We start from the raw sequence: 22,167 nt of genomic DNA on the forward strand, positions 1-22,167 counted from the left end.
CAGCAGGTCAGGCAGCATCCAAGGAACAGGAGAATCGACGTTTCGGGCATAAGCCCTTCTTCAGAAATCTTTGAGGGGCCCTATTCTCTCCCTAGTTACCCTTTGGTCCTTAATATATTTGTAAAAACCCTTTGGATTCTCCTTAATTCTATTTGCCAACGCTATCTCATGTCCCTTTTTGCCCTCCTGATTTCCCTCTTAAATATACTATTTCCTTTATACTCTTCTCAGGATTCACTCGATCTATCCTGTCTATACATTACATATGCTTCCTTCTTTTCTTAACCAAACCCTCAACTTCTCTAGTCATCCGCATTCCCTATACCGACCAGCCTTTCCTTTCACCCTAACAGGAATATACTTTCTCTGGATTCTCGTTATCTCATTTCTGAAGGCTTCCCATTTTCCAGCCGTCCCTTTACCTGCAAACATCTGCCCCCAATCAGCTTTCAAAAGTTCTTGCCTCATACTATCAAAATTGGCCTTTCTCCAATTTAGAACTTCAACTTTTAGATCTGGTCTATCATTTTCCGTCATTATTTTAAATCTAATAGAATTATGGTCGTTGGCCCCAAAGTGCTCCCCCATTGACACCGCAGTCACCTGCCCTGCCTTATTTCCCAAGAATATGTCAAGCTTTGCACCTTCTCTAGTAGGTACATCCACATACTGAATCAGAAAATTGTCTTGTATACACACTTAACAAATTCCTCTCCATCTAAACCCTTAACACTATAGTAGTCCCAGTCTTTGTTTGGAAAGTTAAAATCCCCAACCATAGCTACCCTATTATTCTTACAGATAGCTGAGATCTCCTTACAAGTTTGTTTCTCAAAGTGTGTTCGGACAAACGCTGCAGTAAAACAGAACATTGGTAATTGTAAAAGGTCCGAAATGTGATCCTTCACCACTGCTTTAAAAGCCAATTTGACCACAATAGTAAGAAAATATATTGTTGTTCTTAATGCCCCAGCATCGGAAATTTTCTTTAAACCTTGTTTCTAATCAGTCCTAGTGTCAACTGCTAGACAAATTGAGAAGAAAAGGTACGAGAACGTACTTGGTACTTTTGCAACTGTAGCACAGCAGGAATCAATGATCTGAAGATAGGAACAATAAAATAAAAGTATATTGGGAAATCTTCAAATTATCTATCATGTATATTTCCCCAAAGCCATCAGATAGAAATTTTATTAATAATAATCCTTGTACATTGGATCAGATATCTTTCAAAAACTGCAGACAAAACTTTCAGTCATTAAGCTATTGAATTTTGAGAAGATTTGTAGCTCAGGTTGAGTTTCTGGATATAGGTTTGCTCTCTGAGCTAGAAGGTTCGTTTTCAGACATTTCATCACCACACTAGGTAACATCTTCAGTGAGCCTCCGACTGAAGCAATGGTGTAGCAGCCTGCTTTCTATTTATATGTTTGAGTTTCCTCGAGTTGGTGATGTCATTTCCTGTTCTTTTTCTCAGGGGGTGGTAAATGGGATCCAAGTCAATGTGTTTGTTGATAGAGTTCCGGTTGGAATGCCACGCTTCTAGGAATTTTTGTGCGTGTCTCTCCGTTTGGCTTGTTCTAGGATGGATGTGTTGTCCCAATTGAAGTGGTGTCCTTCCTCATCCGTATGTATGGATACTAGTGAGAGTGGGTCATGTTGTTTTGTGGCTAGTTGATGTTCATGTATCCTGTGGCTGGTTTTCTGCCGCTTGTCGATTGGAACGCCTAATTATGTCACTTGTGGGAGCCACTGAAAAAGGTAAGCTGCAAGTTTTTATTCAAAAATGCAATGAGGGAGTTCCAACAATACTTCTTTCAGGTCAGTTTATATTTGCTAATATAAGTTAATGTTATCATAAGATAAGCTTTAAGGAATAACTCAACTGGTTGTTAACTTTGACAGTCATCTTCTAACTGTTGTGAACACTATTTGGTTTGTAATGTCAAGACAGACAAAATTAAGCATTTTTATTATTTTGTGCACTATTTTCTTTCAAATGTAAAACTTCACATTAATTTTTTTAGAATTTTACAGTATTGTCCATCTATCTCAATCTTGCTAAGATAATGTTCTTCATGCTAGCAACTGACCATATAATAAAGGATGCTTCAGATATGTTTTGTAAAGTTTAATTTAAATTTTCCTTAAATAGGATATTTATAGGTAATGGAAACCACAAAATTCATTTGTAAACCCCACAGAAAAGCAATGGTCATTATCTTACATTGAAAGACTACTTAATCGGGAATCACTAAACTCTTACATAAAAGAAAGGAATTAGGAGTTATCACCTAACTATTTTAACTTATAGTTCAAATTTTGAACTAGAATTGAAATGTCATCCAAAAACATATAGCCCTTGTTTTATTTAGCATAGTTGAAAAAGGCTCAATTTTGCCTCAATCCATAGACACTAATTACCTTTCATCACTTCATTCAGATAGTTATCATTCATATGTAAAGCTCAAATCAAGTGTTAACCGTCAACTCAGCTGTGATACATCTCACAAGAAAGTTCTATTTATTGTCTCCTTATATAAACATATGCACACTTTCAATGGAGATTGCTGGAAAGAACCCAGGAGTAAAATTTTTAAAATGATTAAAAATACAGGTAGCATTTTTAGATATTGCTCATAGAAAGTAGACATCACTAGAGACCATTTTTGTCCATTCTTAGCTGCGGAGATTAAAGAGGCTCAAATTAAATAGAGGTAAAGCTTCTCTAAAAACAAAATGTTGAACAGTAAGATTGAGGCAATTTCACTTAATTTTCAATAAGCTTCTAAAGAGTGGGTTATGGGCTAAGATATGATGTCACAGAATAGTACTGTACATAATTAAAGTTGGTTCAAACGGAAGGAAAATGTAAACTGAACATTTCAGTGGGAAAGTGGTACCTTTTGATCAGCTGCAGAACAAGTCACCTTTTGAGATTTTTGCCTTGTAAAATTAGGAAGATTTCAAGTTCATTTTTATTACGAGGTTAAATTTGGCCCATCAGAGTTAACTTTCAATAACCCAACACAATCTGCAATGAATGGAGTTTGATGTCGGAGGGACAGCTAATCTTCCCTTCTGAGGTTATGGGTCAGTGCAATATGAAGTGGTGAAGCATATTGAAGACCCTCATCCAGAATATACTGTGTCCATGTTACCCTTAAGTGCAGATTTTGTGGTATTCAATATGAAAGTGTGCTGATTCACAGAGGAGTAGTAGTCAGCCATCAGCTTTCCATTTGGTCTGAACATAAGGTGTTTTGAATCAACTCCCTTGATCATTCCTAATCATGTGCCATGTTGTAATCAACTAGGAGAAACTGAGAACTGCAGATGCAGGAGATCAGACTCAAGAGTGTGGTGCGGGAAAAGCATAGCCAGTCAGGCAGCATCCGAGGAGGAGAGTTGATGTTTCGAGCATAGGTTCTTCATCAGGAATGAGGGGGTGACCCTCGTGAGTGGGTTGGCCTAGGACAATGCTTTAATGACCTCCTGCAGTGATATTCGGGGATGAGATTATGTTCCTTTACATCTGATGTGACTCCAGCTGACAGTCCATTGCTGATTCTGACTGAATCTAATTCTAGGGTTACTGTCAGGAACAGAGTGACTCAGTGTAGAATTGCCAGCCTCTGTCCTGCACTTGTATTTATATAGCTGTTCCAGTTTCTGGTCAATGATAATTGCCAAGATCTTGAGAGTGGGACTACAGTGGTGATAATGTTGTTGAATATGAAGTAGAGATAATTAGATTCTCTTGCTGGACGTGATCGTGATCATTGATCAGCATTTGTGCAAGATGAATACAGTTCACCACTTATCAGGCCAAGCATGATATTGTCCAAATCTTGCTTCATCCAACTCTCTCACAATTCTTTAAAATGTCAGCACCTCCAGCCCAATTTTGCTCTTGTAAGAAGCTACCATTTTACCTGCACATTTCAACAACTAAATGGCACTTCATAATCCTCAGAATCTGCAAATGCCCCCAAAAACAATCTCAGAAACGGGGTTGCCCAGATAAAACCAAGATGGGGAGCAATTTCCTTTTTCCAGAGGGTGGAGAATGTATAGAAATGTTGCCATGGCATATTTGAGTTTGAGATATACATCCTTCTATTCATGAAGGGTTTTAAAAACAAGGCAGGAAAGTGGAGTTGAGGATTATCAGATTAGCCATGGTCTCCATGAATGACAGAGCAGTCTCCATGAGTTGAATGGCACACTTCTGCTCCTCTATCTTATGGTATACACTCAGTATCATCTGCAATGTTGTAATTAAAAATATAAAAGTAACACGCTTTTGATTTTAACAGTTATTTAATTTACCAATGTACAAGATAGGCATATAAAATAGTATATTGTAACATGTTTTATTTTATTTTCTGCTATGGAAGGCCCTATTTCCACAATTTTCAGGAATGGAAATCTAACTTTAAGTGAATATAATTTGTGTATCCCGGCCACAAAAATCAAAATAAATCTAACCTGGCTATTTAGCACCCAATTAGTCTACTTTCAAGAGGATTATCAAGTGGCACTTATTCAATAACCTGCTTACAAGCTCAATTTGGGGTCTGCTAGCATCATTCAGCTTCTAACCTAATTGTAGTTTTGGTCCAAACAGGAGCCGAACTCCTGAGGGGAAGTGCAGGTCACTGCTTTTGATATTAAGTAGCATTTGATGACTGTGGCAAAGAACCCTATGATACTGGAGTAATTGGGAATCAAGAGGAAGAAAACTCTCCAACGTTTGGAGTCATACCTAACACAAAGAAAAATGATTGTGGATTTGGAGATCAATCACCTCAGCCCTAGGACATCACTACAGCATCCTTGGTTCAAATATTTTCAGCTGCTTCAATCACCTTCCATTCATCATAAAGGTCAGAGGGGTAATGTTTACCAATGATGTCAGTGTTCAGCACCATTCGTTATTCCTCAGACACCGAAGGAGTCCATATTCAACTGCTGCAAGATTTGAACTATGTGGCTTGGGCTGATAAGTGACAAGTAACATTCACACTACATGAGTGTGAGGGAGCAACCACATACAACAAGAGACAACCCAACCACCATGCCTTGATAATCAATAGCATTATCACAATTGAATCCTCCACAATCATTATCTGGGCTACCAACGAACAAAAAAAAAACAAACTGCACCAACAATATACTGTGGCTCTAAGATGAGGAATTCTGCAATAAGTATCTCACTCAGGACTCCTTAAAATCTGTTCACAACTTACAAGGCAGGAATGTGACAGAATACTCTCCACTTGACCATTTGAGTGCTACGCCAACAACACTTTCAAGAAGCTCATTAGAGGACAAAGCTTGATTGGCACCCCATCCACTCCCTCTACAGTGACATGCAGCAGTAGTGTACAAGGCCACCTATTTATTTTAACATTACATAAATCAACATCCTGACTTTGTCAATTAGACAATAACATCCCAATCCGTATTTCCCTTTGCAATTTCTATCTCCCTCTCGCAACATTGACAGAGGGGTAATGTGATGAGTCAACAAGAAGTCTTTACTCATATTGCAATATTTTCTATTTGAAACAACCTAGATATTAATGTCTTGAGTTTAATGTTTCAAATATAAAAATAATAAAAAAGGGATACTAATCTTATTAAAATAGATGCACAAGCTGCAGTTTAAGAAAGCATGTTTCAGTTATTGCTGTCAAAATCATGGCTAAATCAAGTTCAGGGCATTGAAGGCACTTAATGAAGGAAGACCATGCAAACATATTCAAACTGAATTCTATGTCAGACTTAGTAAACTGACTGGTTAGATAAAGAATGCTGAAAAATTAAAGACTAATATGAGAGTGGAGCATAGAATACTAATATCAAAAAATGCAATTCCCCAATAAGTCTAGAGTTGGAGAATGCACGCTTTATGCATAAACTGACCCACATAGTATTAACAAAATAAGATTCTGTGGAGAAAGCTGAGAGCTTTGCAAAGAAAATAGATGTTGACAACTTTAGTCAGAGCAATAGCTTTTTTTTTGCTGTTTAAATCACAACATTACCTCATCTGCAAGCAGCTTTGTGGACAGCGCTCATCTGCAAGTCACTTCAAATCTGAATGACTGACAAATGTTTTCAAGAAATTATCAAGATTATAATTCAATGGATATCTTGAATACAGATGAAACTGCCCTCTTCTACAAATGCAAACCAGATAAAATTTGCCATGACAAGGACCAAGTTGCGGTTTGTGATAAGGCACCAAAATATTCAGTGTCACTTCTTGCTGGAACTGAAAAACATAGCTTATTACTCATCAGCAAGTTCAAAAAGCCAAGATACTTAAACCATGATAACAGAACCCATTATCATTCATAACGTACTAACACATACAATATGTGGCACAGTGGTTAGCACTTCTGCCTCACAGCGCCAGAGACCCGGGTTCAATTCCCGCCTCAGGTGATTGACTGTGTGGAGTTTGCACATTCTCCCCGTATCTGTGTGGGTTTCCTCCAGGTGCTCTGGTTTCCTCCCACAGTCCAAAGATGTGCAGGTCAGGTGAATTGGCCATGCTAAATTGCCCGTAGTGTTAGGTAAGGGGTAAATGTAGGGGTATGGGTGGGTTGCGCTTCGGCGGGTCGGTGTGGACTTGTTGGGCCGAAGGGCCTGTTTCCACACTGTAAGTAATCTAATCTAATCTAATATGTGGTCCACTACCATTTTGGATTGGGAATGTTGACAACCTGTTATGTCAATAAAGTGTACACGGGCCCAGAGATGTCAGCATTAACAGGTATCATCAACAAGATACTGCAACATTTTACCAAGCTCCTTAACGTCTTCTAAACACACAACCTCTATCATTTAAAGCAAGGACAGTAGATACTTAATGAAATGCAATCACAGGTTTCTCAATGACAAAATCAATAACTCAGTTTTTAAAAATGATTTAGCAAACACATTCTCAGCAAAATTATTTCAATCTTAATATCCTTAAAATGTTTCATTAATGGTTAATGTAATACTAACATGCATGTAAAAATGCACTCCTTGGAAAAAGTGCGATATTATTTTTATAATGGTGAAGGCAGCATTTTTTGACAAAATAGTGCACGGGATGCAAGATGCAAAAGCTTCAGAGTTCCTGGCCTAGGTAATAATGCCACATCTTTATTGCCAATTTTTTTAAAAATCCAAATTACTAGCAATAGAATACAAAGCAATAGCATACAGAACTTGCACTCAAATAGTACATTCATTAGCTTACAACATCTAAAGTGCTTCATTCTAACTAAAGTACTTTCAAAGTAGTCCTTACTGCTATGTAGGCAAACTGTTGCAGTCAATTTTTAAAAAAATGTTGAATTTAAAATAGAATTATATAGTACAGAGGAGGCCCTTTGATCCATCACGTCAACTCTGACACAAACCTCTGAACCTACACTCATCCCTCTTTCCAGGACTTGGCCCATAGCCTCAAATGTTATGACATTTCAAGTGTTCATTCATTTCCTTTTTAAAGGTTGTGAGGTTTCCTGCAACAACTACCCTTCCAGGAGTGCACTCCAGATTCCAACCAACCTCTAGATGAAAAAATGTTTCCACACATTCTCTTTAAACTTCTTACCTTTCACCTTAAAATTATGTCCCTTGTTATTGACTTTTCAATAAGGAGAACAGCTGGTTTCTATCCACCCTATCCATGAGCTTCAATCAGGTCCCCTCAGCCTTCCCCTGCTCTTAAAAAAAATAACCCAAGCTTATCTAGCCTCTCTTCTTAGCTAAACTGCTCTATCCCAAGCAACATCTTGTTGAATTTCCTCTGCCCCCTCTCCAGTGCAATAACAGCAACTGCACACACTACTCTCGCTATGGCCTCCACAAAGTTTTGTACAGCTCCAAAATAACCTCCCTGGTCCTATAATCTGTCAATACTGATAAAATCAAATTTGCCATATGCTTTCCTAACTACCTTTTAATCTGCTGCCTTCAGGGATCTCTGGACAAACACCCCAAGATCTGTCTGTTCCTCTAAGCTTCCTAGTGTCCTGTCAGTCATCAAATACTTCTTTATCTTACTACGTTTAGTGCACATCAGCTCACATTTATCAGGATTTTTATTCCATCTACCGACCTGTAATCCAAGACCTTCTTTTTCATTGTCAACCACTCTGCCATCTTCATGCCATCCATATACAGGTCACTATGACACCATCGTGGCAGGACAGATATCAAATAATAACGAGTCACAATACAGAAAGGAGAAAGAGGGCTTGGTTTTGTGATTCAGCGATAACAATCTATCTCTCAATGTCAGCAAAACAAAATAACTGATCATTGACCTCAGAAAGAAAGGAGAACACACCCCATCTACATCAACAGAGCAGAGGTTGAGAGGGAGGAGAGCATCCAGTTCAGAGGAGTGCCAATAACCGACAATCTGTCCTGGATTCCTATGTAGACGTGATGGTACAGAATGCACAACACTACTTTTTCCTCTGGCAGCTTAGAAAATTTGGCATGCCCATAAAGACCCTCACCAACTTTTACAGATGCACCACAGAAAGCATACTATCCACATGTATAATGGTCTGGTATGGCAACTGCTCTGCCCAGGACTGTACAAAACTACAGAAGATTGTATGCGCAGTCCAGGACATCATGGAAGCCAGCCTTCCATCCATGGACTCCATTTACACTTTTGTCTCTGCGGAAAGTTGGCCAACAGCAGTAATGCTCTTCCACAATCTTGTCAGGCAGAAAATACAGCAGCTTGGACACACACCAACCTGTTCAAGAGAAGCTTCTTCTCTGCTGTTATGAAACTGAATGGACTCATTAATTTCAAATAATGTTGATCATTCTTCGCACACCTCATGTACGGTTCAGTCTATATGCCACACTCTAAGCTCACTATGCTCTGTATATCCTTGCTTACTATGATCTGCTGGTACTGCTTGCAAACAAAGCTTTTCACTATACCGAGGTACACATGACTACAATAAATCAAATCAAATACCTACCTTACTATTCACCCCATATTTTCTTCTTTTTGTTTGTATACATATATATCACTAAAAAAGAAAATACTGATTCATGATAGACAATTTGACATTTGCCTCCAACAGGGGGAATGATGGCCTCGTGGCATTTTCACAGGACTGTTAATCCAGAGATCAAATAATGTTCTGGAAACCTAGGTGCAATTTCTGCCATGGCAGATGGTGTAATCTGAATTTGATAAAAATCTGGAATTCAGAGTCTAATGATGACTATGAAACAATTGTCAATTGTTGGAAAAAAAGCCATCTGGTTGACTATGGTCTTTGAGAGAAGGAAACGGTCATCCTTATCTGGTCTGACCTACATTTGATTCGACTCATAGCAACGTGATTAACTCTCAACTGTTCTCTGTGGCAATTAAGGATGGGCAAAAAAATGCTGGCCTAGCCAGAGACACCCAGATCCCATGAATGAATAATTTTGTTTAAAAAAGTCAAATAGCCTGCTACCACCACCCTTGTCTCCTACCACTAAGCCAATTTGAGTCACATGTGCCTTCTTTGCCAATATCTCTCATAGAATAGAAATTTATTGTCAAGTGTACTTCTACAAGAAAAATAAAGTGAAAAGTTTTATAAGTTGCCTTACCAAGGCACCATATATGGGTCCTAATCAATGGTTTTGCTGAAATCCATACACTATCGGGTTTTGAGAAGATTTGTAGCTCAGGTTGAGGTTCTGGGTGTAGGTTTGCTCACTGAGCTGGAAGGTACATTTTCAGACATTTCGTCACCATACTAGGTAACATTGCAGTGAGCCTCCAAACGAAACTTATGAAAATGAATCTTTCAGCACAGTGAGAAAACTTACATCCAAATCCATATGAACTACACCAACTGCACAATCCCCTTCAACAAACTTGGTCACATAGTGGAAAGATTCAATCTAATTTGTTATACATGATCTCCCTACAAAAGTGATGCTGTTTATTCCTGACCAACCCTTGCCTCTCCAAGCAGAGATTAATTCATTCCTTCAGAATAATCTCCAATTTTTCATTTCAAATTTTATAACCAATTTTGTACTTCTGAAGTGTAATCATTCATGATCAATTTACAGACCCATAAACAAAGTAATCAGATAATGTGCATTACAGATGTTGGTTGAACAAATATTGGAAACAACATCCATTCTTCATTGAATAAAGAAATTTTTTATATTCTTTTATGGGTAGCATGGTTGCTCAGTGGATAGCACTGCTGCCTCACAGCTCCAGGGACCAGGCAACTGTCTGCGTGGAGTTTGAAAGTTCTCCTCGTGCCTGCTTTGGTTTCCTCCGGGTACTCCAGTTTCCTCCCACAGTCCAAAGATGTGCAGGTCAGATGAATTGGCTATGCTAAATTGCCCATAGTGTTAGGTGCTTTAGTCAGAGGGAATGGGTCTGGGTGGGTTACTCTTCAGAGGGTCGACTTGTTGGGCCGAAGGGCCTGTTTCCACAGAATGGAATCTAATCGAATTTTAAAAAAATCAAATGTGCAGGTTAGGTGAACTGGCTATGCTAAATTGCCTATAGTGTTCAGGAATATGTAGGTTAGGCGCATTGGTCAGGGGAATTGTAGAGTGGTGGGATGGAGGAGTGGGTTGCCTGCTCTTCAGAAGGTCAGTCTGGATTTGTTGGGCCAGGTGGTCTAATTCCACACCGTAGGGATTCTATTAATATTCAATTAGAAATATCTTCTAGGAATAGAATTAAAGTATCATATAAAAGGAGTGAACCTACATTAGCATTTTGAAGTGTGAAGTTAGCCATAAAGATGAAGTCTCTGGACGAATTCAGCTTTGCTGAAATTCCATCAAGTTAATTTTAAAATAATCACTGACTTATTGTGAGCTGTATTACAGGGGAAGCATTTAAACTACAGATACATTTAATGACAATACTAGGATTACTATTACAATGCAACAGAAAACAAATGCTATGCAAAATAGTAGATATGTATTCGACACAATTTAATGCAAAAAAAAACAGGTTAAACAGAATTGCAAAGATTACACATTACATTTTAAATAAGGAAACAAACTCAGTAAAAAAAAGGCGCGCTAAAGTTAAACCACATAATATTTAGAATGAGCCCAAGAAGTGATGGAAACACAAATGAAACATGACAAAGAACTTCAAGATTTCAAATGGAGAGAGTTGAGCAGGATTTAGTGTCTGACCAATCAACTTGAATTACCTAAAAACATAATCCGGCGTTCTCCCAGACACCATCTTTAAGAACAGAAAAAAGCGTGGTGACAAAATCTACACACACGCAATAAAAACCAAAATTGTAACCATGGAGAAACCACAGACCGTCAGCAAAAGGCATTTTTGAAAAAGGCCATCCTTTCACTCAGTTCCGCGCAAACCGGCACCTCAGCAACATGACGCATTCTACCATTTCCCGCATATAGACCCGCCCCTTTCTCCTTCTTCTATTGGTCAGACCGCCACGACAGCACATTATCTAGAGTACGTTTGGTCAATGGGACTGTCTGTCAAAGTACGTCACCATACTTCCTTTAGCCGGAAAGAGGTAGCGGACGCCATTTTGTGTTTTTTTTAATTTGGTGAGGGGTATGTGTGCGCGTTTCGAAAGAGTTTTTTTAAATTAAATTCTGCGACTAAACCCATTTCGTGATAGGTTATGTGTGTTTAAATATTAGCAGAGGTTGTTTATGCCGGTAATCTTTTCCACGGGCGACGGCACCTTGATGTTGAGATCTTTTCTGCTGTGAGCGGTAGTGTGCAGCAGCGAGATGGCTAACAAAACGGCCATTGGAAACCACCAGCAACAGCAGCAGCAAGCGGGGGGAAGTGTTAAGCCGGCCTCCTCCATTAAACAGGGCAACGTGCTGCCACTGTGGGGCAACGAGAAGACCATGAACCTCAACCCGCTCATCCTCACCAATATTCTCTCCTCACCCTACTTTAAAGTGCAGTTGTATGAACTGAAAACCTACCATGAGGTTGTAGATGAGATCTATTTCAAGGTAAGAGACTGATTGGAGAATTTATTTTAAGGCCTCGGAGTCCTCCATCAGCCATTTGGTTTGCTGGTAGATTGGGCTCCAATGGTGACGCCATGTTTGATTTCTGTGTACGGTAGAGGGAGGAAGGGGCATTTGACCAAGGCTAGAGGGGGAGGAGTCAGTGTTTTATCTTTACACCGTGGTGGCCTCAATGGATAACCGTTTCCCTATATTAATGGCTTTAATATATAATTATTAAAAGTATATAGTTGAGTGTTTCTGTCATTCGAAAATTGTTCAGAATAGCTGAGATCAGCTGGAACATTTCTAGGTTGCCCCCAAGGCGGCTAAAATTCTGACGACGATTTGGGAGTTGGATATGTTCTTGCCATACGTGAGAAATTTGGTCGTAATATATGGACCGTTCTGAATCTTGAAAGTAATTGTTTTAAAGTTTGGATGGCATTGTTGGCATAGGTTGTTACTTTAAATGTATGTTTACGCCAAAATAAATGTTACTCTTATGTCTGTAGACACTTACTGTCAAGTTTTTCTACTAAAACACCTTATGTACAATGGAGTCTGACGGTGTAAGTTAGACGCGTGCGTGCAATATACTGAAATCTCCTTTCTCTCCATCCCTCCTAACTAGTGGACATATTGCATTGTTGGTGAGATATATCATTTTTCATGTAATTAGTTTACATTTTAATTTATAGGATTATAAATGGTTATAGTATAGAAAAATGTCATTTTACTAGTCACATCTTTAGTTTGTGTTCAAATAATTATCCAAGCTCAATTAAAAGGTGCACTTGAATTGCTTCCACTGCACTCGGGCAATGCACAGTAGATCTTAAACACTTTTTTTTTAAATAAAGTGTTGCTATTGGTTATTTTGTTCTACGTAGAGCCAGACAGGACGGAAACATCGCTTGAACTTGTTCCACACACAGCACCCTCTGCTTAAGCCACTGCTGACTCTTGACTTGCACCAATAGCAACAGTTTCTTCCTATCTACGTTGTCTCAACTACCTTTTGATTTTTGAATACTGTACCTCTACTATTTCTGTTGTCGATCTTCCTTTCCTTCTGAAAAATGACCCCAGCTTTTCCAAGCTGTTCTTATTTCTGGTTTTTCATCTCTTCAGCTGTCCTTAAATCTTTTCTGAACACACTGTATTGCCTCATTCTTAAGAACCCACTAATCGACGTACTATTCCAGCTGAAGCCAAAACAATTGTTTATAAAGGTCAGTCTTCTTTCGTACTTTATTTATAAAGTCCTGGATTTGGTGACTCTTAGTATCAACATTCTCAACCTGACCTACTACTTTCAAAGAAATAGGCACATATACCTCCAGATTTCTTGCCTTCTGCATCTGCTTTAGAATTTTGCATGCAACTCCTCAGTTTCCTCCCAAACTTAATCACTTCACCTATCTCTGCAATAAATTTTTACATTCAAGTATTCAGTAATTCCATCACCGTAACAAATCTGTTGCCTTTTTAAATCTAAATTTGTCCAATTGACTGTTTAATTGAAATTTTATCCTAAATTATCATTTCTAAAACCTTTTTGCTTCATGTGGGTTAAATTTGATGGCTTGTAGTTAATGGGTTTATCCTCATCTAAAAATGTGGCGGAGACAGGTTCAATTGAGACATTGAAGAAGCCATTGGATCATTATTTTTGAGGATATAGGCTAAGGCAGGAGATTAGAACTTGGTTATAGAACTGGTGCAAGCATGATGGACCTTCTGAGCTGTAACAATCCTGTTTCTGAATGTGGGTTTGAAAGGCTTGTAGATCTTCAGTCCTCTGTCATCACACTGTACCTAAGAGAATTGGGAGATAATGACCAAAGCATCCACAATTTCCATCATTCCTTCAGTAAAGGATCCGCTTTGTTGACATAATGCCAAGGTGGAATACATGGCTGAGGGGACCTTTTTGGGGCTGCCATTTTATTCTAGCTTTGCCCACTGATAAAAATTAATTTATTCAGCATGTTATGAGATGTGTCTGGGGCTGGTATGACTTCATTCTGGGTCTTTTGGCCCAAAGGTGAAGTCCCTACTACTACATCAGAAGTCTTTTTGGTCTCCCCACATATTGGGAAATACTTAATTCCATCAAGTGCTGATATTAGGGTGCCAAAACGTTGACTTGTGTATTCTATTGCCAAAGCTTTTTCTGAATATGCTTTGCAGGATTTGTGTGTGGGGAAATTCCGTAAGCCACTGATCAGTTGCTAACACTGGAAATGAAATCATATTATAATATATTTTTAAGTTAAGTATTTGTGTAATATTAAAAGATTTTAGTGGTTTGTTGATCTCTTTTATCTCGGGATATTTTTAACTCCTCTGCAGGTTTATAATAACAATATCCCATTAATTGCAGGTGGTCCATGTGTTTTAGATGCAATTCTGGTAGTAGATTAACGTGTGGATTTACTGTGCTTTGTTGAGCTTTTTATTAAGTGAGACCTGGAGACTGATGCATGATCTTCTACAACTCAATGTATCCACTCAACCTTTACCCTATTAGGCAAATACTTATTTTTCCATGTATTTTTATTTTTAGAGATGTTTACTTGATCTGAGCCAAAATGTTTTCTCTTTCCAATAGTATTTCCAAAGATTTTGTCAGTAACAGACAGATTTTATTTAATGTTTACTTTACATTTTAAGCTTCTGAACGAATCTAGCATTGCATAGACAACATGCATCTTAAATCTCCTTTCACCAGACATTGCAAATTTTAAAATTAAACTTGAGATTCTTGGAAACCTAAACGTTACTTATACCTGGAGCATTTTGTTTTGAAGACTTCCTGGTGTGTTTTACTCAAGCTAAATGTGCTTGTTTTTCTCAGTGTTTGTTTTTTTTACTCTACCTGTTTGATATTATGATCTACCTCTGGAGTAGATGGGATATGAACCTGGATCTTCCAGCTCAGAGGAGCAGACACTACCACAGCATCACAAGAGCCAAGCCCAGTGTTTCTAGGTATTTTCTGATCAACCTGATAAGAAATACTCTTACACAGTTTTGATGTAGGTGAGGGCTTGAACTTCAACTGAGAATGTGTAAAGGGTATGAGCAGGAGGGAAAGAGTTCAGTTCAGAGTTTTGTGAAGGAGGTTCAGCTGAGCATGACTCAGATCAGATAAGAACTTCCAGTTAACAGTGGGGTGCTGGAGGCAACAATAATGGGTTAACAAAGTGGAAAAGCATTCATTATGTAGAGCCATTTAACAAGATAAGGAAACATTCAGTATGTAAAGTCAGTTAGCAAGGTGAAAAGTATTCATTATGTGAAGCCAGTTAAGGTTAAGAACATACATTGTGTAACAGCAGATGGCTTAATCTTTACTCTTTATGCTCGCTAATTGTAATGGTCACCCAATCAATATGTATGTTGATTTGTTTGGATATTCCTCCCTGTAAAATGACTGTAATTCATTGAGAAACTGCTATTCCAGAGAAGATTGAGAGCTCATGTCCCTTTGTGCATGGGCAATCATTCTTTCTCCTTCCAGGGCCTGGAATAAAGATGAAGGAGGTAAAACTATGTGAGGTCTCTTGGTGTTTTGCTTTGACTGAGAGGGGGGAAATGGGATGACAATACAACCTTCTCATTCAGAATGTTCAATGTTTCTACGTTTTTCTTCATATCCGCAAATGCTTTCATGTACAACCAGTGTTTTTACCACTACCTCACCATATAACCTTTCCCCTGTTATGCATCATACTCAATGTCTCTGTATATTTTTAATCAACCCATTCAGACACATTACAATCCCGCTGAAGCAGGTAGGATTTGAACCTGAGTCTCCTGGCTCCGAGGGTGGCACAGTGGTTAGCACTGCTGCCTCACCGCGCCAGAGACCCGGGTTCAATTCCCGCTTCAGGTAACTGTCTGTGTGGAATTTGCACATTCTTCCTGTGTCTGTGTGGGTTTCCTCCGGGTGCTCTGATTTCCTCCCACAGTCCAAAAATTCCCGCAGGTTAGGTGAATTGGCCATGCTAAATTTCCTGTAATGTTAGGCGAAGAGATAAATGTAGGGGAATGGGTCTGGGTGGGTTGCTCTTCGGAGGGTCGGTGTGGACTTGTTGGGCCGAAGGGCCTGTTTCCACACTATGGAATCTAATCTAAATAACTGCAACACAAGCCGTAAATGATAACTTTACTAGAAATTTAGGTATTTTTTAATCAACTTGCTCAAATGTTATTACATACCTCCAGAACATGTGAGCATTGAACCTGGGCCTCCTGGCTCAAGGGTAGGGGTACTTCCACTGTGCTGCAAGAACACCCCTCAATATTTCTAATTCATTTTTGTTAAAAACCATTTTATTTAACTTATTCTTCTAATCAACCTGTTCAATGATGTTATTGCACACCTCTGGAGCCAGTGGGACTTGAATCTAGGTCTGCTAGCACAAATATAGAGATATAGTCATGGCACCACAACCCTCCTTAATGTTTCTAAGAACTTCTACGCTGTTCAAGCGTGGGACTACATTGGGTTCAATATTGGAGGGAAGCTTGGGATGTTAGGTTCTTTTCCCAAGGCTTCACACATGAGATGCAATTCGCGCACACCAACTTCTGCAAACAGTTAAAAGTTTGTTAAAGCCTGTACAACCTAGGTGACCCCCTTTGACCCTCTTTGCAGACCCTCTTTGAGCCAAAAGAGGCCCCAAATAAAGAAAACACAACTCCTTTATACAGGTCAGTTGGTAATGCTTACAGGTACTCTAGCCAAACCACCACATTACCCCAGATCCAATGGTGGGATGAGGTCATCCTCTGAAATAATGTAAATGCCCTAATCCTGGGGAACCATTATGAAGACTATTTCCTGACTCTGAGATTCCCAAAGACAGTGTAGGTGTTATATATTTATGTCCTAGCTTTGGAGCAGCGCTGCAAACGTGTTCTGGCTCCGCTACTTCCCCAGACCATGTATGTGTGATAGGCTTCAGCCTCTGGGATGATCATGCAGGCAAACCTGATTGGCTGGGGATGATTGTGAAAGTATTTCTAAATAGAAGGGGCTGAATGAGAGTTTAATTTGATAATAGTAGGGGAGTGGTAGCAAATCATGTCTGTGCTGTGTCTTTGGAAGCTTTGCCCATTAACTCTACTACTCTGCTCTTTCCCAGAATCCCTGCAATTTTGTTATTTCAAGTATTTATCCAACTCATCTCTGAAAACTTTATTTTTAGGCAGTGCATTCCATATCACTGAAATTTGTTGCATTTTGACAATAAAGTTAGTTCAAATCTTGCCTACGAATCTTCTGTCAATTGCTCTAAATCTGTTTTCCCTGCTTACTTGTTCTCTGCCACTGGAAACTATTTTGTTAGTTATTTTTGCTCAAAATCCTTAATGATGTTTAATTTCCCCTCTAGCATTCTGATTTTACATATAAAATTGTTATTTGTTGTTTGCTTTATGTGGAATACATCTCTTCACAATTCAAGTTGCGATTGTTCTGTAGTGATTTAATTTGTGCCTTGTGTTTATCATTCTAAAATTAGTACTTTGATTATATGTAGTATTAAACTTAGAGCAAACTTAACACTACAGATCGCAACCCAGATTTCCAATTCACATTTTTACCATCTTCATACTGCTTATTTTCACTTTCAATGTATAAGTTGTCTCTGTGCCAACCTCATCTGATCAGTGAAACCCTCCGAAGCGATTTGTTGTCTCTAACTGTTCTGATGTTGTCTTGGCCAGCTTCCCATCTGCATAGAAATTTCATTTTAAAAAAAACTTGTTTCATGTTCATCAGTTAATCCACATTAGCTTTCTGCCCCAGAAATTTTTTAAAAAATCGTTGTTCTAATTTTCCTGTCTGCCTCACTGTTCCATCCCCCATACATTAATAATACTCTCAAAATCTCTGAATTCTTCTGCATCTTGCTCATCTGTTTCACTGATGGCTATGATGCCCTTAATCACATACAATTAAACCCCAGATCTCACTCACTCTGTCTTTGAGATATTTAACCTCTTTTGTTATTCCCATTGACTTAGTGCTTTCCTTTCTATGTTTTTATTTGAAGCGTTTTGGGATGTTTTTTGCATTCAAAGGTCCTATATGAACAGAAGCTGCTGTTGATGTAATTAAATCCATCTTTTAGACTTTAATTTCCATTTGAAACAATTGTTTCATTCATCAGTTTGATTTGATCTTAAACCTGGATCCAAGAAGTGTTTTTAAGTTTCTGATTTGCCTACCATGTCAGCAGTAGCGCAATGGGCCGTAGGTTCAAGCCCCACCCCACAGACTCAAACACATAATCGAGTCTGACACAATGTAGTAATAAAGGATCTTGCATTTCAGCTAAGATATTAAACTGATCCCCTAATCAGCTGGATATTAAAACTGTATGCAATTTGCAGATGAATAGAGAATTTTCCCAACTTCTTGGACAACATGTAAAAATCTAAAAATCTGTTTAGCTCATTATAGTTGTGGAAACTTGCTGTCCATAAATTGGCTGCCAGATTTGTTAAATCGTGACAGTTCTTCAGATTTTGTCTGTGAGGTACTTTAGGAAGAGGCCTTTTAGTCATCAAAGGGATTATGTAAATATCTATACATAGTACAGTTGGCTTTACAGTTGAGAATGGCTTGAATACATTTGAGGTCACTTTGGTAAATCCTGTGGTTGGCAGTGATAGTGTGGTAAGTTTGTATGTTAAGAAATTCTTCATTCTGCTTGAAAATATTCCAACCATTTTTTTTGACAACATAAATAGGAATAGGGATTTCAATCCCTTGAGCTTGCTTGGCCATTCAAGATAATCATGGCTGATCTCTACCTCAACTCCACTCTCTTGTCTACTCCTCATTTGTGTTAAGTCTCAATCTTGAATATACCCCATGTAGCATCCACTTGTTCTGAGGTGGAGAATTCCAAAAATCAAAAAACAAAAGGGATGTCATGTTGAGGTTACACAGAGTGTTGGTGAGGCCTCTTCTGGATTACGATGCACAATTCTGATCATGCTATGGGAAGGATATTATTAAATTGGAGAGGGTTCAGAAAAGTTGTGCCAGGATGTTGCCAGTAATGGAAGGCTTGAGTTATAAAGATAGGCTGGGATATCTTTCACTACAGCGTAGGAGGTTGAGGGATGACATTTATAAAATCATGAGGCATGCATACAGTGAATATCAAGGGTCTTTACCTATGGTGGGGAAGTTCAAAACTAGGGGCATATTTTTAAGGTGAGAGGAGAAAGATTTAAAAATGACATTGGGAAACATTTTTTATATACAGAGTAGTTCGTTATGTGGAGTGAACTGCCAGAGGAAGAGAGAAGTGGGTACAGTTAGTGCATTTAAAAGACATTTGAATAAGTACACAAATAGGAGAGGTTTGAAGGGATATGGGTCCAATGCACGGAAGTGGGACTAGTTTAGTTTGGGAACATGGTCTGTGTGGACTAATTAGACTTGAGGGTTGCTTCCATGCTTTATGATTCTTTGTCTACTTGAGCCCTATCTCTCCCCCATAAAACTGTGTTGACTTGGAGCATATGATTTTCTAAATGTGCTATTAAGTAATCCAAAAGAGATTTTGGGATTTTCTGGATAATTTCCTGTTCACTACTGCTGACAAATAGTCTCTGTTAACTATCTTATAGTTTCTTTTGATGTTTTGAAGTCCTAAATTAAATTACAAATGTTAATCTAGATTGTTGCTTTAACAAAATTTGAGTTAAAATGGTGTGGATTTGGAAAGAGTTTTTTAACTTGAGTTGGAAGTTGGTAGATGGCCAACAGAAAGAAAATCAATGGTTATCTTTTCTGATTAGCAGGGTGTGATGTGTGTATCAGTTTCTGGGCCTTGATGTCTTGCATTATTCATGATATTACATGCAGAATAGTTACGTCCACATTTGCAAGTAACACTAAATTTGGAGTGACAGAGTGGTACAAATGGGAGCAGAAAATTAGAAAAGACCGTTTGAGCAAAACAAGAACAGATGGAGTTCAATGTGACCTCCTGATGAGTATTTTCTAAATGGTAAAGATCAAAATTGTTCACTCATCTTGAGTGATGGAAACTTGATACAGTATTCTCTCCAAAACACTCTGGATGTAGGGGCAATCAGAATATTCAAGATTTATCAGATTTTTGTTGGGTAACTCTATCAAGCAGGATGGAGCAAACAAATGAAAATTAATTGAGGCAGAGGCCAACCATGATTGAATTAATTGGCTGAACAATTGCAAGACGTTAAATAAATAGACAACTCTTGTATGTATTTGTACCACTATAGAAGGAAGCTGTGCTGTGAATGGCAGCCACTTCTGTTTTAGCCAAATGTATAATCCTGCTGAGAAAATGAAGAAGACCTCCTAAAAGTTGATTGTAAGTTTGCAGTGTAATTGAGTTGTTTGGGTGATGGTATTTAAACCATTAGCCTTACTGGTTGCTGGCTTATAGCTTGACTTCCTTTTAAGTTATTCTCCAATATTGAATGTGCTCAAAATACTGCTACCAGTTTTATTGAAAGTTTGACCCATACGGAAATGCAATTCATCTTGTGATTCGTGATTTTCTTTTCTCATTGTGACCAAGCAGGTGGCATTTCAGAGGCTGATCTCGAACACATATTTTTCTCTTAAAAGTCATTTATATGCAGATTTTTTATTGCTTATTTTATTATTAAATTATTTGAAATAGTATTAATGTGAACTACTTTAGCAGTCACCTAACTTTGGTTTTGTTTCTTTTCCCTCTGTAGCAGTTATGAAACCTTATTTACACAAGAACATGTCATTTAGAATAGCAAAGTTGCTTTTTTCATTGCTTTAGATTGGTAGGGAGGAGGAAGAATTAGGAATTTTCTTGGAGTCATCTTTAATTAAAATGGCATATAAATGGCTTAATGAAAAATGGGCTCCAAATCAAGAAATGTATTAGTTTCTGTTGCATGAAAGTTCACCCTGTTTCCAAATGTCTTTCAAATTTAGCTGTTCAAAATACAAAGATGTGTAAATGTAGTATTCTAAAACCAATAAGCAATGGATCATTACTAGTTTGGCTTGCAACAATAAAATTTGGTCAAGTTCATAATGACTTGCGACATGAGTAATAAAAATTTAATATGTTTAAATTTAAACAGTTTAATTTATAAGACTTTATCTTAATTCTGTAGTAGGTTAAATTGTACAAACTTAGAAAAACACAGTTTTTGTTGCTGGGGTCAGACAAGCCCCTTTGGGGTTTTTTTTAGGAATATAGGCTTTAAGAAATTCATTTAAGTATACTGGGAAGGGTCATGCAAAGAGGAAGAAAGATATAATGTGTGATTGTTAAACCTGTGACTTTGAGGCATGGTGAAAAGCTTAATATCCAATCTAAATGTTTTAACTGAGTTTGACAAATTCAAGTGAGCATGTGGCAAATTTTCACAGTATTTAGTCAGTGCAACTTCTCCTGATACAGATTCCATTTTGTCTCATTCTGCTAGGTAATGAATTTAAATCAATGTTGGTTGCTGACAACTAAAGTACATCCAAATTATAACCTAATTTTAGAAACAATCTAAATTTAGATTAGCTTGCTTTTTTATTGATGCTATTTACTAAACCTTTTTCTAACATTTTTGCTTTTAAATTACAGGTCACTCATATTGAACCATGGGAGAAGGGGAGCAGGAAGACTGCAGGCCAGACAGGCATGTGCGGAGGGGTAAGTAGAAGTACGTGCTTTACTTTTCAAAAAATCTTATTAATCTGTAGACATTTGCTTGTTTGGTAATTCAGCCAGTGAGGCATTATCTTGAAGACAGCAGTGTTGACATTTCAGATCAGTAGACATAGGAGCAGAGCTAGGCCATTTGGTCCATCAAGTCCTCTCTGATGTTCAGTGAGATCTTGGCTGATCTGAGAATTCTCAACTTCATTTTCCTGCTTCATCCCATAATCCTTGATTGTCATAATGACTAAAAATCTCTCTGCCTCAGCCATAAATATACTTAACAATCAGTATCAATAGCCCTCTGCAATAAAGCATTTCACAGATTCTAAAAGAAGAAAATTCTCCTCCAGACTGCCTTAAATCGGTGACCCCTTCATCTGAGATTATGTCCTCTGGTCCTCGGCATTCG

The 22,167-nt window shown here is 38.2% G+C and overlaps 2 protein-coding genes across 4 annotated transcripts in view; one reads left to right on the top strand and one right to left on the bottom strand.

Moving 5' to 3' along the window:
• LOC122554534 (UDP-N-acetylglucosamine transporter-like) overlaps positions 1–12,129 on the bottom strand; it is a 60,604-nt gene extending 48,475 nt beyond the window's left edge. The window contains exon 1 of one of the 3 annotated variants that reach the window (XM_043699705.1): positions 12,004–12,129. Coding sequence is in view for 2 of the 3 variants with exons in the window: in XM_043699699.1 (XP_043555634.1) it covers positions 11,354–11,369 (16 nt within the window). In the remaining variant the exon portion in view is untranslated. The other 2 variants (XM_043699699.1, XM_043699698.1) reach the window with 2 other exon arrangements.
• Positions 11,566–22,167, top strand: part of prpf38b (pre-mRNA processing factor 38B) — a 32,005-nt gene continuing 21,403 nt past the window's right edge. The window contains exons 1-2 of the mRNA XM_043699697.1: positions 11,566–12,033; positions 21,681–21,749. Of these exons, the coding sequence (XP_043555632.1) occupies positions 11,800–12,033; positions 21,681–21,749 (303 nt within the window). The 5' untranslated portion in view covers positions 11,566–11,799. The remainder of the gene's footprint in view (positions 12,034–21,680; positions 21,750–22,167) is intronic.

The sequence above is a fragment of the Chiloscyllium plagiosum genome, chromosome 11 (assembly GCF_004010195.1).
Source record: "Chiloscyllium plagiosum isolate BGI_BamShark_2017 chromosome 11, ASM401019v2, whole genome shotgun sequence".
NCBI lineage: Eukaryota > Metazoa > Chordata > Chondrichthyes > Orectolobiformes > Hemiscylliidae > Chiloscyllium > Chiloscyllium plagiosum.